Raw genomic sequence first — 15,173 nt, 5'->3', positions numbered from 1 at the left:
CTGTGTCCGTCTTAACATTTTCATCTGAATTAGTTTAGTTTTAGGGATGCAACATTTTACTTAGTGAGCTTTAGTGCTGTTGGTTTGTGGATTTCATCAGATAGATGTTAGAGTGGCATTAGTATTATACTCTCACATAACAACTAACTATTTTTTGCCAATTATTGTTATGGTGTTGGCTGAGCAGTTGCTTAAATAAAAAAAAATGTCACCACACCAAACCTTCCAGACATTAATCATGCTCACCTTTCTGCCCCTCCAGGGTCCTCTAGGTCCTTCAGGTCCTCAGGGATTGGCTGGTCAGCGTGGTATTGTCGGTCTGCCTGGACAGCGTGGAGAAAGAGGTTTCCCTGGTCTGCCTGGACCTTCTGTAAGTAACACAACTTGAGTGAATAAATGTGCAGATTCTCACGGATGAATCTGTTATTTAGTCCTGTTAACCAGTGAATAATTTAATCTGTACAAGTCTGTGTTATAGAGCTTCTTTATAGCCTAAGTAAACTTCCATATTTAAGATTTGAAAACATGAAGATTTCAGCATTTTCATCTGTATATTCGACAGTAAATGGAATATTTCTGCTGCTTCTGTGAGCTCAGTTCACTGCTTCTGCTGAGTCCTGTTGCTCTCAATACTTTTTATAGTTTATGATGTTTTATGGGTCAAATATAACGGAACAATTTATAAGTATAAATCCCACGAATCAGAGTGATGAGGTAGGGAGAAAACCCTGCTGTCCTCTGGTTGGTTAGTTCCAGTGTTCAGCATCAGTGCTGCCTGTGAGGTCTTTGCATAAAACAACAAAATAGACCATTATCTACGTAAATATAAGTCTGTCTGTCATCTGAAGCAGTGCGCCTATTGCCTAATGTGTCTCAGTGCAAGTGAAAGTGGAAAAACCCACAGATCAGCTGTGGACTGTCAGTCTGCTGTGTCCTAATTGGATCACAGTCAAATCACATCTCACACATGAGCCAGCCAGCTTTCCTGCTTGTGATTTCATTTGATGTACAGTATGACATGTGACACGAGCCATCGCCTGCTCACACCCCTCCCCCCCACCCCACCCAGTATTTTTTGATTCAGGACACAACTCATGTCCCGTACTTACAACATCTCAGTGGGCACATCCTAATCATTAATTATTCATCAGTACACATGAGAGGAATGCCAAGAAATCAGCAGAGATGCCAAAAACCACCAAGGAACGTATCAAACAGAGAATCTGCTTTTAAGTAAGGTCGAACTGCAGATACACTCTCTGTCACGATCTGTGATTTACTTCTGTTATGTTCCCCAGCTTGTTATTCAAACACATTATAAAAGGTACTGAATGAAAATAAATCCTGTTCAACAGACACTTTTTAGGTCACTCATTGACATCTGGCCTAGTGAAAGAGAAATTACTACTGTAACCCTCACTACAAGGCCGGCAGGGATGTTTTAGCAGCCTGTTATATATAGGGGTATGTGATATGAGCACAGTGATCATTAAAATGATATTATAAGATCTGACTGACAAGATTATACATATTAATAAGTTATTTATTTACAAAAAAAATAAATATACATTTTTAATCTACAAAACAGCATCTGCTTCTTAGAGCTGTCACAGTGACGCGGCTTTCCTGACTGACTGACTGCAATGACAGGTAAATGTTTGGACAGTTGTTTTCCATGTGGAACAAACTGCTATAATAGATCCAGTGTCTATATCCTGTCTGGTCTCTTCGGTTACTGCTAGGAGGAAGAAAATCTGCTTATCTTCACATGAAGATTTACTGACCTGCATATAATTTCTGTTTTTTAACAGACCCTTACATGGTATTTATAATGTATTACATTTAAATTCTAATAATAATTTTTGCTTCTCTTAGGGTGAGCCCGGAAAGCAGGGAGCTCCTGGTGGAGGTGGAGACCGTGGACCCCCTGGACCTGTTGGACCACCTGGACTCACTGGACCCGCAGGAGAGCCTGGCAGAGAGGTCAGAGAATAGCTGACACCCACAGCATGTGTGTGTGTCTCAACTGTTTCATATGTGAAATGGCGGGGCAAGTCCATTAAAATGCACCGCTATTTGCATCATGTTTACATTTGCATTGAGTTTACACCGTGTTATTGATGCATTTTGTTGGAGCAGGGTTCATTATGCAGCTGATCTGTATTCAGCAGGACATGTGGCTCACTGGAGGTGTGCACTATTAATGCTTTCTGCTGTTCTGTCACCTGACAGGGAAACCCTGGATCCGATGGACCTCCTGGTAGAGACGGTGCCGCTGGAATCAAGGTGAGAAACATAAGTCACACTTGGTCAAATTCTGGATGTTGTAGGATGCTGTTTTCTATCAACAGACAGTTTGTGTTATAATATTGCAGTGAATGTATATTATTGATCCCTGATTATCTAACACCACCACCTGTGGTTCATGAAAAGTTAAAAAAAACACTACAGCATGTTATCTATTATAACAACAATAATAATAATGTATCTTACCTTCCCGGGGGTGACTGTGTGCTCTCTTTCCTGCAGGGTGATCGTGGTAACACCGGTCCTGCTGGTGCTCCTGGTGCTCCAGGCGCCCCTGGTGCTCCCGGTCCAGTTGGTCCCACCGGCAAACAGGGTGACAGAGGAGAGCCTGTGAGTATGGACTCCAACACAAGCAAACATGTCAGGATGTTTCTGTGTAGGAGTAAAGTTTGTTTGGCAATGTGAGAGTTATATAAGGTGGTGTTTTTGTCTGCTTTAAAATTAGCATTTTGTCTGATAACAAGTGCAGAAGAGGAGGTCTCAAGTGCTTCATCCCCGACTGACCTGTGGTCCAAGAGAAAAAATGAATTCTGTGTTTGCTTATCTCATTTACATAACATTATTCTAATAATGGTGGTCCAGGATTTTAGCATAATTTGTTCCTCAAATGCAGTTTAAAATACACCAAAGGACGTATTTGACCTTATGGGTTACCAGGATTGACAATAATAGCATTAAATAACTACACAGGGCAGGTATGATAACAACTCCTAATTGTAAAATAGGAACACAGGCTGCACACGTGGTATAGACATAGACATACAGGTGGTTTAGTAAGGACAGAATGCTGACCTACTGTAAAACGCCATGTTTTTGTATTTCAGGGTGCACAAGGACCTGCTGGACCTTCAGGACCTGCTGGAGCCAGAGGAATGCCTGTATGTGTCTTTATTTTTGTACATTTACAAACCTGCACCTGATGTGCAAAATGATATCCAGCCTGCACAAACAAACAAAGAAATGTAAATCAACACACTTCACCATGTTGTTGTTTTCTCAGGGACCCCAAGGACCCCGTGGTGACAAGGGTGAGGCTGGAGAATCTGGTGAGAGAGGACAGAAGGGACACAGAGGATTCACTGGTCTGCAGGGGCTTCCAGGACCTCCAGTAAGCATCTAGGCTGATTATATGTCTCCATCCAGTGAGATGAGCCGACATTCGTTTCACCTTGAGTGTTGATTTCTGATATTTATTGTGCTTTCTCTGATTTAGGGTCAAGCTGGAGACCAGGGTGCCACTGGACCTGCTGGACCTTCTGGACAACGAGTGAGTACATCAAAACTTAGAATTCAAAGAAAAAGAAAAATCAACATGCTGAGTTTAACATTGCTTCCTGTGTACATAGGGACCACCTGGACCTGTTGGCCCTGGTGGAAAAGACGGTGCAAATGGTCTGCCAGGACCTATTGGACCCCCAGGACCTCGTGGTCGCTCTGGAGAGACTGGTCCAGCTGTGAGTACTTGCAAAAACCTTGTTACATCGATGTTCCTTGAAAAGTTTGATATGTGTCAATGTGTCATTCCTGCTCTTCATTTTGTAAAGGTAGGAATGAACACATTTTAAAGCATGGAAAATAAACTGGAGACTAAGACAAGGAGACTGAAATGAGATGTGGACAGATTGCACATTGCCTGCACTCATGGGAGATTAGGAGAGACTTGTCTAGTCTGACAGAAGGAGGAAAAATAATCCACCATTTGTTAACAATAGGACTACAGGAGTGAGTGTAGTGCAGCAAGTGAACAATTTTGTAAATATTTTGTTTTTCTCTCAGGGTCCTCCTGGAAACACTGGACCCCCTGGTCCTCCCGGTCCCCCTGGCCCTGGCATTGATATGTCTGCCTTCGCTGGTCTGGGTCAGACTGAGAAGTCCCCCGATCCTCTCAGGTACATGAGGGCTGACCAGGCATCCGGAAACCTTCGTCAGCATGACGCAGAGGTCGACGCCACACTAAAATCTCTCAACAACCAGATTGAGAACATCCGCAGCCCTGAGGGATCCAAGAAGAACCCTGCTCGCACCTGCAGAGACCTGAAGCTCTGCCATCCTGACTGGAAGAGCGGTGAGTGACACCAAGAGGAATTGGTTAGATTGGGGTGAGGATGATAAAGCAGACAAGAGTTATGTTGGCAGCTCAAGTTTGGTAAAAGTCAAGATTTGTGTTAAATGCAGTTCATGAGTGTTTGGGTAGAGTGGATTCAGTTTTTGTGTTGGTAGACACAATCATACAATAATTCATGCAGTGCAGTGCAGTGTTTCATCCCTGAGGCTGACAGATGTGTTTTTCTTCCCTCTGTAGGAGAGTACTGGATTGACCCCAATCAGGGATGCACCGTTGATGCAATCAAGGTCTACTGCAACATGGAAACAGGCGAGTCCTGCGTCTCTCCCAAGCCTTCCAACATCCCTCGCAAGAACTGGTGGTCCAGCAAGAGCAAGGACCGCAAACATGTCTGGTTTGGAGAGACAATGAACGGAGGATTCCATGTAAGTCCTATTTCAGTTGTGTAATAAGGATTGCACTGCTAATGCATGATGCCATAGTCTGAATGTCTTTTCCTGACCTCCCCACCCACTGCAGTTCAGCTATGGTGATGACAGCCTGGCGCCCAACACTGCCGCCATTCAGATGACTTTCCTCAGACTGCTGTCCACCGAGGCCTCTCAGAACCTCACCTACCACTGTAAGAACAGCGTGGCCTACATGGAAGCCTCAACAGGCAACCTGAAGAAGGCCTTGCTGCTGCAGGGCTCCAACGACGTGGAGATCAGAGCCGAGGGCAACAGCCGCTTCACCTACAGCGTGATGGAAGACGGCTGCACGGTAAGATCAATAATCCAGCTGATGCACATACATCTCTACACTTAAAGGTAGGGTAGGAGATTTTGAAAACTCAGTGAGAGTCAGCCAGATTTTGAAAGCTAACACACGCCCCTTTTCTCTCGGCGCTCACCCCGAACCACGCCTCCCAACCAGTCTGTGACTTCGGCCATCATGCACGTACCTCTCTGGTGTGCGCAGAGCAGGAAGAGAGCAGCCAACTCTACGCGCAGGGGCGCCTCGCAGGATTGGCTGATGTTTTTAGTGTTTTATAGCTTCCACAGATGATTAATATTCTTCGTTTTAAAGCGAAACTGCCGAACTAATCGGTTGCTATCGTATTGTAAAGAGAAGTTACACTAATTTAACAAAGTAAATAAGTAAGATGACATTAAAAGTAGGCTCAGAACACTGACCGCCATAAGCACCGTCTGGTGTTCTCTCACCAAACCAGTCTCACTCTCTGCAGGTCATTTAACAGCTTTTTTATCCCCACACAGAAACACACGGGACACTGGGGCAAGACAGTGATCGAGTACAGATCGCAGAAGACGTCTCGTCTGCCTATCGTGGACATTGCCCCCATGGATATCGGCGGAGCAGACCAGGAGTTCGGAGTCGACGTCGGGCCAGTCTGCTTCTTGTAAAGAATAGAGGGGCGTGGAAAAAAAAAAAGAAGAGAAAGAAGAAGTGGAAAAAAAAAGAAATAAAATGAAAGAGGAGCACGCTTCAGATAGAGGAGAAAGAAAAATCAAGACACTTTTTTTAAAATGGGACTTTTTTTCTAAGTAAAAAGTGCTTTTTTCCAAGCCCGAACTCCGTAGGATATCTGCACTGAATGGCACCGGCAACTGTCATTTGTGATACATCCAGCATTGCTTCCACTCAGCTCAGCCCCCCCCCCCCCCCCCCCCCCCGCCTCTCCCTGCCCTCCCTGCTCTCAACTCCCCACATGGACACCCCCAAAAACAAAACAAAACAACCTAACCCCACTTATTCATGAACAGCAAAGAGGAAGTATGAGGACACCGGGGAACGAGAGGGAGAACAATGTGTTGGTGTTATTTATTTATTGTTTAGGTTTGGGTCCCAGGTGTGGTAGGATGTAATAAAGAAGAAAGAAAAGCCTGCTTACACATGTTAAAAAAAAAATCCACCAACTTCCTCTATTGCTTCCTCCCCCTACGAGTCCTGTACCAGATCCACTAAAGATTACATATCTCTCTGAAACCAAAAAACCTAAATCGTGCAGGAGTTCCTGTTTCTACCGCTACAGTGTGTATCAGAATTACTGTGTATTATAATAAAGTCAATGGTGCTATTGTTGTAAAACAGTTTTTTTTTGACAGTCAGATACTCACATGTAGTGATTTGTACATATGTATATATATGTATATGTGTGTATACATATATATACAGAGAACATTTCACCCTGGATTTCAGGGTGTCCCTGCTTCGCCCTTCTCCCGCTTCAGCCCCTCCACCCCAAAAAAAGCCCCAAACATGACCAATTTCGAACAAATTTATTATTTTTTTTTTAAATAACATTTGTTGTAATATTTGAAAAACTACCTCACACCAAAAACACACACACACATCAAACTTGAGCCCCCACAACAAAACTTTGTTTACATATCCCAGTGTTTTAGACAAATATAAATAACCAAATTATTTTTTGAGGTTTGGTTCTGAAAAGCCCAGTCTGCTGTCCCCCCCTTGCTGTGACCTTTGACCCCCGTCCCTCTTTACTTCCTCCCCTTCAGTCCCCTCACACAGTTCCCTCCCTCTGCGTTGGCGCGCGGAGCAAAAGAGTTCCGAGGTGTGTTTGACTTTGTTGCTGCAGTCACACGGCCAGCGCAGAGGGTCCATTTGTGTGAGGCTGTGTATATTTTTTCTTATTATTAATAATAATATTATTATTAATAATAATAGCATTATTATTATATTATTATTATTATTATTATGATCATGACTTGTTTTTTTTGTTACGTTTTAATTAATGTAAATTGGAAATAAAAGACAAAACCAAGTAACAGGCTGATTTTGTTGATTTTTATTTATGCTCCATTTTGTCCCACCCAAACCCCACCTCACCCCCCCCTACACCACACCCCCATGCTTCTCCGAAACGTCGAAACCTTTTTTTACATCCAGATGTATTTCTGGGGGAGAAGCAGCCCAGAATTCAAGTGGAGAGATGGATAGTATATGTGGGGCCATGTAATTTTTTTAAAAAAAATGTTTGAAGAAGGAGGAGGTGAAAGTTCACATCGTGTGTATGTAAAATAGATTTCCAATCACTTCCTTCACTTTGAATGCACGGTAGAGTAGAAACAGGAAACACTGCCGAGCGTGATCAGCTCATTCTGTCAATTGATAATGTCTTCCTGTACTTTTTGCCTCTATTCATCCTCTTGCCTTTTTCAACCTACAGTAGCAATAAAACGTAGAAGCATTTCTATGAACAAAGTAGAGCAACGCTTCTTTTATTTTTTTTACATATTTACTGATGTTTTGTCTTTCCTTTCCTTCATTATTTAATGTACTGGGTTCTGATCTTCTGAATATCTTTTGTTTGAACAAACAGGAAAGAAAACAAATCACTGGGACAAAAATACATCACCAATAAAAAAAAAAATAACCACAGGGAAAAAAAAAAACAATTCCACACAGAGGACAGTTTTTGTGTTGTCGTCATTGTTGTACTTTTACAGGCCAAAAGGGGGTTAAAGATTAGAGATGGTGGAAACTTAAGTCAGCAACATGAGATGAAGGATTGATGACAAACAGTTAACATTCAGAAGATATTACACCAACAGTGCTTCACATGTTTATCCACAGTCACAGAACAAGTGTCCGCCTTTCTTCTTCTTCTTTTTTTTTTAACTCATGGTTTGACTTTACATGACAATAACGACATATTTAAAGTTCAACTGACCCTATAGTTCTAGTGTATAACATGTGAACAACACAGAATCTTTCCTTGTTACGAAACACACACACACACACACACACACCACATGTAGCACGTTACAGTTACACACACACACAAATGGCCGAGCCTCTGCCTCAGCTTTTACCACTTTACCCCCTATTGTTCCATAAACTGGGGTCCGGTTTTATTCCTATTTCATCGTATATGATGAACACTTAGATGTTTGCACACATCACATGTCAAAGGTGAATAACACGCAGTCATGCTAGCAGAGCGTCCAGCTGAGTGCTAATGTGTTGAGCGGCTAAGTTTAGCCTGCTAACATGCTAACATTTAGTACTGAAATGATCAATGAAAATATATATATATATATATATTTTTACAGGCTAAAGCAATTGTGGGTATTTCTTCCAAAAGGGAATAGTATGACTATGCTAATGATGCTAGCATGGCTAATTAAAAAAAAAATCATTATGGCTGGACAAAAGAAGACATTTCCCTCTCACCTTTTGTAACTGGCTGCACTGTTACTTCAAAATCAAACATTTTCTTTTAATTCCAAAAATTAAAAATGCTAATTATGTCTACTAATCTGTAAAGGGGCAATCAGACAACAGATGATAATCTTAATAAATTTAATTTAAGAGGCCAACATTTACCCTAGAGACAAAAAAAAAAGTGTCATAATGGCAAAGCATGGAGACCAATACATTTTTAACTCAGTAGGTATAAACCTTAAAAATCAGATTCTATTTGGAATATTCTACCCACTGACTTACTCTTCAGATAGCAGTACCTCTTAATGTGGCCTGGTTGGTTGTGGTTTTCATGTGTTTTTTCCTGGAGTCTGAGGTCAAATGTGTCAAGGTACCGGCCATGTTGTTATAGTGACGAAGCCTGTATGGTGCAAGGTTGAGATGTAATTAATAGTTGTAACTTTCATACAAGGTTGCCTTTTGTGTCTATAAATATTGCACATTTCCAACCAAATCTAAAAAGAGCATTTGTCTTACATCATTTTTTTTCTTCTAAAATAAGGTTCGATGCAATCCACCAGCAGGGCAGGACATTGCCTTTGTATTGATTCATTTGTATTGATTAATTTTGAAAATGCCTGTCACCCCTATAGTAATTTGCAGGGGAAATGGAGGGAGAGGAGAAAACCACAGTTTTCCCACAGCTGATGTGGAAAGCTCTGTCCTAAACACTCGTTAACAGTGTTGTCAATTGAATTGAAGCTAATAGGAAACAATGACCACTATATTTAAACCCATCATAAAAACCCTCCCCTGAGAGAATGCTCCACGGTAAACATGATCACAATGTAGGCTCCAGTAAAATTCACAAAAACATCTGTAAATCCAATCTTAGCTGCACATTTACTGATTTTTTTTCTCCATTTAGTGGCTTGAAAAACGAAGCTTATGTAGACAATGGGTGGAAAAAAACCTTCAGGATAAACAGCTGAGCCACCACTTCTATATTTAGTTGAAATGTCTCTGTGCCGATCGATGACAGCTGTATGTAAACTGTCAGGATATTTCAGAGGCGTTTGCTGCATAACGGTTAACCTTCAGCACTAATGGCTCCAGGAGAGTGAAATTTAAATCAGTACTGGGCACTAAAATATGAGTCTGAAGTGATGGTTTATTGGAAAAAGCTTAAACTGCATGTGTGCGTGTGTGGGAGGGTGTAACAATCAATATGATCAAAGTAAAAAAAAAAAAAAAAGACTGTGCACACCTGTACATGCACACATGAAACAAGCAATTAGCAGAGGACCCACATTAGAATCTGCACACTGACCTCATAAACACACTCCAGCTGATTAGTGCCTTTGGAGTGTTCATTAAGGGTCAGGTGGTCAAAGACTGCTAATTAGAGCTTAATGAGAGATAAGACAGCACAATATGAGGCACGGCAGAAAAGGAGGAGAAAGGAGGGACTACAAAAGGAGATAAAAGGTTATTAGGTTCAAAGAATGTCCTTCTATTAGCATTTTTTTTTCTCCCAGTGCTGATGGTCTCGTGAGTAAACAAATGTTTTTCACTAAGAAACATGTAAAAGAAATATATTCAGAAGTATAAATGCATGTTGTAATCAGACAGCAGTAAAAGCAGGTGTTCAGAATCCAGTGCTCAGAGTGTCTGTCTCAGTGGGGGTCTTGCGTGGGCTGGGTAAACTCTTCAGGTACTCCAAATGCCTGCGTGCCTCGGCTTGGTTCTGCCTCACGTAGTACACCACGTACACGATGACCATAAAGAACCACACGAACATGGTGACCAGCATGGCCACGTCAGTGGTCTTCCTCTGCAGGCTGCAGAAATTCACCCCAGAATCCAAAAGTTTGACCAGCGGTTGGCCCGCGTGCTCGCCCTGTGACCCTGGGTCCTCCCACCTGCTCCCCTCGCCCACCCCCCTCACAGAGCTCTCACAGATGATCCCGTTCACCGTCTCGGGCTCCAGGTTCAGACTCTCCATCAGCTCCTGGAGGGCGCAGTCGCAGTGCCAGGGGTTGTGGTAGAGACGGGTCTTTGCACGAGTTGAGCCAAACTCCTCCCTGCTTGCCTGCCTCAGCTGGTTATGTGAGAGGTCCAGCAGGCGCAGCTCGGGCCCCAGATGTCGCAGGGCACCGGAGGCGAGCGAGTCGATCCGGTTGTGGGACAGGTACAGGTCCCGCAGGTGGATGAGGTTGCTGAAGGCACTCTCTGGGATGTTCCGGATGTAGTTGCGTTCCAGGTGGAGGGATACAGTTTCTGGTGGGATCCCTTCTGGGATCTCTCGCAGCCCGGCGTCTGAACACAGCACCGTGGCTGTGTCCCAGGCACAGTGGCAGCTGTCTGGGCACTCCGGGGACACCTGTCCCCACAGGGTGGAAAACAGGAGCAGCATGCACAGCCATGAATGAAGATCCACTCCTTTAGCAGCACTCCGTCTTTCTCCAGTGATGCTGGCACATCTCTCCTCACACCAGCCTGTGCACATCGCCTCACCATAGCCCCCTGACACACACCAGGTCCCGATCAGATGCACACATCAGTCGCACCAGGACAATCTGACAGATTGAGAGAAAAAAGGTCAATCTGAAACATGATTCGCTCTTTCTCTCTCTCTCACTCTCTCTCTTTTTAGTGAACACATGCAATCAAAATAAACGCTTGCATGGGGGATTATGATGTTTAGGAGGAGGAGGAGAATAAAGGTCAGTGGGTAAAGAGGTTCGTCCATTAAAAACACTTCTGTGTGGAGCGACAGTCAAACCAAGAGGACATTTCAGTGCCAGAAAAACTCCACATACACACTAAGTAATTTAGAGGCGGATGTGTTGCTTGTTAATACATTTAAGAGGAGGCATCAGCATATTTTATTGCACTAACTCCCTCATGAATCAGAGTCTCAGCAGCAGTAATGATAGTTTAAGTGATTTAATAAGCCTGAAAAACCCCCTCTTGTATTTCTGCATTTAAGGAGCATAAATCATTAGACATGATTATCTGTGCTCCTCCCTGCCCCTTCACTGTACTGCAGCTCCTGAAGTAAGAAAATACAACACCGGAGGAAGAGCATCATATTACACTCATCAATACATGTTCATCTCATTTATCCCTGTATTTATTTTCCCATGATGCCATCGCCCCCTCCCCCTTTAATCATATTTCAAGGGTGAGGCAGCAGAGCTTTGCGTTGTGAGGATGGAGGTTAAAAAAAAAGGGAGGATATAGGATCGATCGGCCAAGCATTGCCTGCTACACTATTAATGGCTGAAACATCAATCCTGCCCGAGTCCCACTGTATCAATAAGTGAGAGAGCTGTGGAGTAGGGGGGTTAGCATCTGCTCACTACTCCTGCAGTGAAGAGGTAAAAGTTTAAAAAAAAAACACAACAAAGACAACAATGGCCAAGACTCTGAGAAGCCACTGGAGAGTACATTACATGTGTTAAGCTATTTTAGTCTCTCATCTGCCATCTGACTGACTTTTTTTAAGCTGTGTGGGTCTGTAAATGGTGTCACTGCAGTTTGTTCAGACAATCCAATCAGGTGTGTGTTTTTGGAACAGTTCTGCTGAGACAAGATGTAAACCATGCTGTTGTTCCAAGACAGACATCACTCCACAATTTGATTAAAAGACTGTCCTCTTAAATGTCAAGCACTCTCTGCTTTCTGCAAGTCTTCATAATAGAATCAAAACTGGCATGTGTCTCTATTATCCTCCTCACACACACAGCGCACACTGAAGCCGCAGCCCAAAAGTGGCCTAGATTCAGTTGAAGGTGAGTGACCGGTGACGTCCATCCAGTGGCCTCCCCTGTGTGTGTGTGTGTGTGTGTGTGTGTCTAGGATTCAGCTTGGCACTCATTAACATACTGAATGTAGACATATGCAAATCCCCAATTAACAAAAATACTCATCAGGCTGCATGAATGCTTGAGATTCAGTGCAAAGAGGCTCCTAAAGCAAATAGAGCTGACAGTGTGGTCACATGCTTCAGATTATTATTAATTTTCCAATATCCCTCTCCATTTTTTTAAAGCAGATAAGGTTAATTATAAAATAAAACAGACATTTACTGCTCCTTTAATTTCCTGTACCTTGATTTTATACGATCAGCCAGTAATTAATGACTAATCTGTGTGAAACAGCTTTAACGGGACAATGTTGAGCAGCACGCTGTGTTTTCAACTTTTAATATTAATAATAATAAGGTAATACAAAGAAAAAAATGTCATATTAAAGTTTATGCAAATTAAATACATCTGCAATGCCTTTGCAACTTTACAGACTTATTATATTTGGAATACATTTTAAGAACTCACCTGTAAAACGGGTTCTTGCGGAGTTTGAGTACATACGGCGCGGCGCGACGAGGACGTTTGTTTAGACTCCGTTTGTAGTTTTTTATCGGCTTTTTCCTAAAGGCAGACTACACATCACCATCATCATCATCATCATCTTCAGCACCTCCGATAAATGTTTAGAAGAGGATTAACAGGCAGAGAGTCCGCGGTTTGTCCGCCTGCAGACGGCTGCATCACTGACCGTCTCACCGGCGGAGGGTAGTTATAGGAATAAAGATGTGGGGCAAAGTCTCTCTCTCTAACTGACAGAGGGAGAGGGAGGGAGAGAGAGAGAGAGAGAGAGAGGAGGTGTGTGCCATAATCACTTCTTCTACCTGCAAATCAATCTCATATTTCTGAGAAGACACTGCCATACTCACCTTATGGGATATTAACTTAATTACCTGCAGCTAATTAGATCAGTCATGTGATTGAATCCTGGTACACAGGTACAGAGAGATATTCCAGAGGACAGATGCAACATACAGCCTTTAACCATGAAAACCCACTGGGAGATTATTAATAATATGATGAACAGGAGACCTCATGGACGCCTGTTTGTGTTAAGGCGATGAAAGAATATAAGTGATTATTTAAGGCTTCCTCAAAACGCTAAAAATGGTTGTGAAAATAAATTTGTCACAATAAGGAGTTAGGAGACAATATTTTAAAATTTTAAAATGATGCCTTAGTGTCTCACAATAATGAGAATCTTTCTCAAGATAATAATCAGATCAAAATATTAACAAAAAAACCTTTGTCATAAATGAGATTTACCTTATTGTCACCAAAAATAAAGATGTGTAGCCAAAATTAACACGATTTCTCATCATCTTGAAATAATGAGAAAGCTTTCATAATACAACAACTTAATTTTGAACTTAAATGAGAAACCTTTTCAAAAATAATTTGGTGCAGGGTCTTCCTTCTTAATTGCTTCAGTCAGTTTGAAATATAAATTAATGAGGGTTTTCTTGTGGTGACTGAAATGCTCTTCTTCCGTCTGTCAAATGACAAGAAACTGGCTTCCATAAGTCATGGAGCTCACAGACAACATTACAGGGAATACTTGCCGCCTCTAATCAGACCGTACATCAGGCATAAATTGAGGATTGACTTGGACGGGCATGAATCCACAAACACAGGAGAAGCAGGGCAATAAAGGCAACCCCGAGACACAAAACAGCACATACAGTGTATGCAGGGAAATGTTATTCATGGGGGGTTTACTCTTAGCACAAGTGTCTCTGCTTCCTCTTTGATTTTAAACCACTGACTGCAAGAATATCTTCCCCATCTACAGTAAAGCCCTCGAGGGGTGAGGGTGTGGGGTTGGATGGTCTGACAGCTTATGATGGCTCCTTATAACCCCCTCTTCACCTCCCCCCATGCCTGTCCTGCTCCCATCAGTCTGCTAAAACCTATGACATTTCCACTCCTGACAAGTGTAACACTGAGTGCTGCAAATATAATGCTTTTTTCCCCCCTTCTTGTGTACAAATTTTTCTCTCGACAGGCGGTTGCTGTCCAGAGATAGAGCTGCTGATGAGTTTTTTTTTATTTGACTTCTCAGAGAGAAAACAAGGGACAAAAAGGTGTGTAATAAAAAAAGCTTATGATGGCAGAGATAATCCCCTCATACTCTCAAGACAAAAAGAAAGAAAAAAAGTCTTGCACATTGTGTATTTTGGTGAACTGAGAGAACAGCATGACGATGGGTGAGAAGTTCAATTTGCAGAAAGAGGAAACAGAAACGATGGAGCTGAGCTGTGTAGTGTAGTGTCTGTCTGCGATTTTCTCCAAGGAAACAAAGGATGTACTACATGTCGAGAAGCAGTTTTGCTGATGACAATTGTTGACAATGTGAACTCTACTGGAAAAAACCTGATGGCAGTGAAGTGAAGCAGTTTGGCATCATCTGTTTGGTTTGGCTGTAGTCCTCCGAGGGGAAAACTGAATGAGCCCTACACAAACAGGAGTGCTGGTGGTGGTGGAAAAGGTCTGACAGCCAGTGGCAGAAATATACTCCTATAAGACATGGCATGTTGATGATTTTGTCCATTATCCGTCTCAGGAAAAAAAAAAGTGAGAAGGGAAGACAAAACCCCTACAAAATCCATGTCCTGCCGGGTATGTCTGACGGAGCGAGAGAGAGAGAGAGAGAGAGACAGAGATAAAAAAGCAGTGGAGCATTTCTTAGAATGACTAGCCTGCCATTCTCTTGGGATTGAATCCACTAACAACAGGTCAGGCTGGGGGCAGGTGTTCTG

At 42.6% G+C, this 15,173-nt stretch overlaps 2 protein-coding genes across 3 annotated transcripts in view; one reads left to right on the top strand and one right to left on the bottom strand.

Moving 5' to 3' along the window:
• The window catches only part of col2a1b (collagen, type II, alpha 1b), a 34,862-nt gene extending 29,028 nt beyond the window's left edge, over positions 1 to 5,834 (top strand). For both annotated transcript variants that reach the window (XM_028406184.1, XM_028406183.1), the window contains 12 exons: positions 263 to 370; positions 1,876 to 1,983; positions 2,233 to 2,286; positions 2,530 to 2,637; positions 3,132 to 3,185; positions 3,308 to 3,415; positions 3,521 to 3,574; positions 3,654 to 3,761; positions 4,084 to 4,372; positions 4,610 to 4,797; positions 4,892 to 5,134; positions 5,632 to 5,834. In XM_028406184.1, the coding sequence (XP_028261985.1) occupies positions 263 to 370; positions 1,876 to 1,983; positions 2,233 to 2,286; positions 2,530 to 2,637; positions 3,132 to 3,185; positions 3,308 to 3,415; positions 3,521 to 3,574; positions 3,654 to 3,761; positions 4,084 to 4,372; positions 4,610 to 4,797; positions 4,892 to 5,134; positions 5,632 to 5,778 (1,569 nt within the window). In that variant the 3' untranslated portion in view covers positions 5,779 to 5,834. The remainder of the gene's footprint in view (positions 1 to 262; positions 371 to 1,875; positions 1,984 to 2,232; positions 2,287 to 2,529; positions 2,638 to 3,131; positions 3,186 to 3,307; positions 3,416 to 3,520; positions 3,575 to 3,653; positions 3,762 to 4,083; positions 4,373 to 4,609; positions 4,798 to 4,891; positions 5,135 to 5,631) is intronic.
• A 4,356-nt stretch (positions 5,835 to 10,190) lies between these two features.
• Positions 10,191 to 12,993, bottom strand: LOC114436484 (leucine-rich repeat-containing protein 3-like). The gene is made up of 2 exons (XM_028406761.1): positions 12,883 to 12,993; positions 10,191 to 11,121 (listed from the first exon to the last, which is right to left on the bottom strand). Exon 2 carries the CDS (start codon positions 11,049 to 11,051, stop codon positions 10,191 to 10,193), a length of 861 nt encoding a protein of 286 aa, XP_028262562.1. The 5' UTR covers positions 11,052 to 11,121; positions 12,883 to 12,993.
• Positions 12,994 to 15,173: the final 2,180 nt, after the last annotated feature.

The sequence above is a fragment of the Parambassis ranga genome, chromosome 5 (genome assembly GCF_900634625.1).
Source record: "Parambassis ranga chromosome 5, fParRan2.1, whole genome shotgun sequence".
NCBI classification, from domain to species: domain Eukaryota; kingdom Metazoa; phylum Chordata; class Actinopteri; family Ambassidae; genus Parambassis; species Parambassis ranga.
The sequence above is the reverse complement of the archived record's forward strand: the minus strand, read 5'-3'. Positions and strand labels throughout refer to the sequence as shown.

Excerpts from the sequence above, each read along its gene's own strand:
- LOC114436484 (XM_028406761.1), bottom strand. The coding sequence starts at position 11,051 with ATGTGCACAGGCTGGTGTGAGGAGAGATGTGCCAGCATCACTGGAGAA.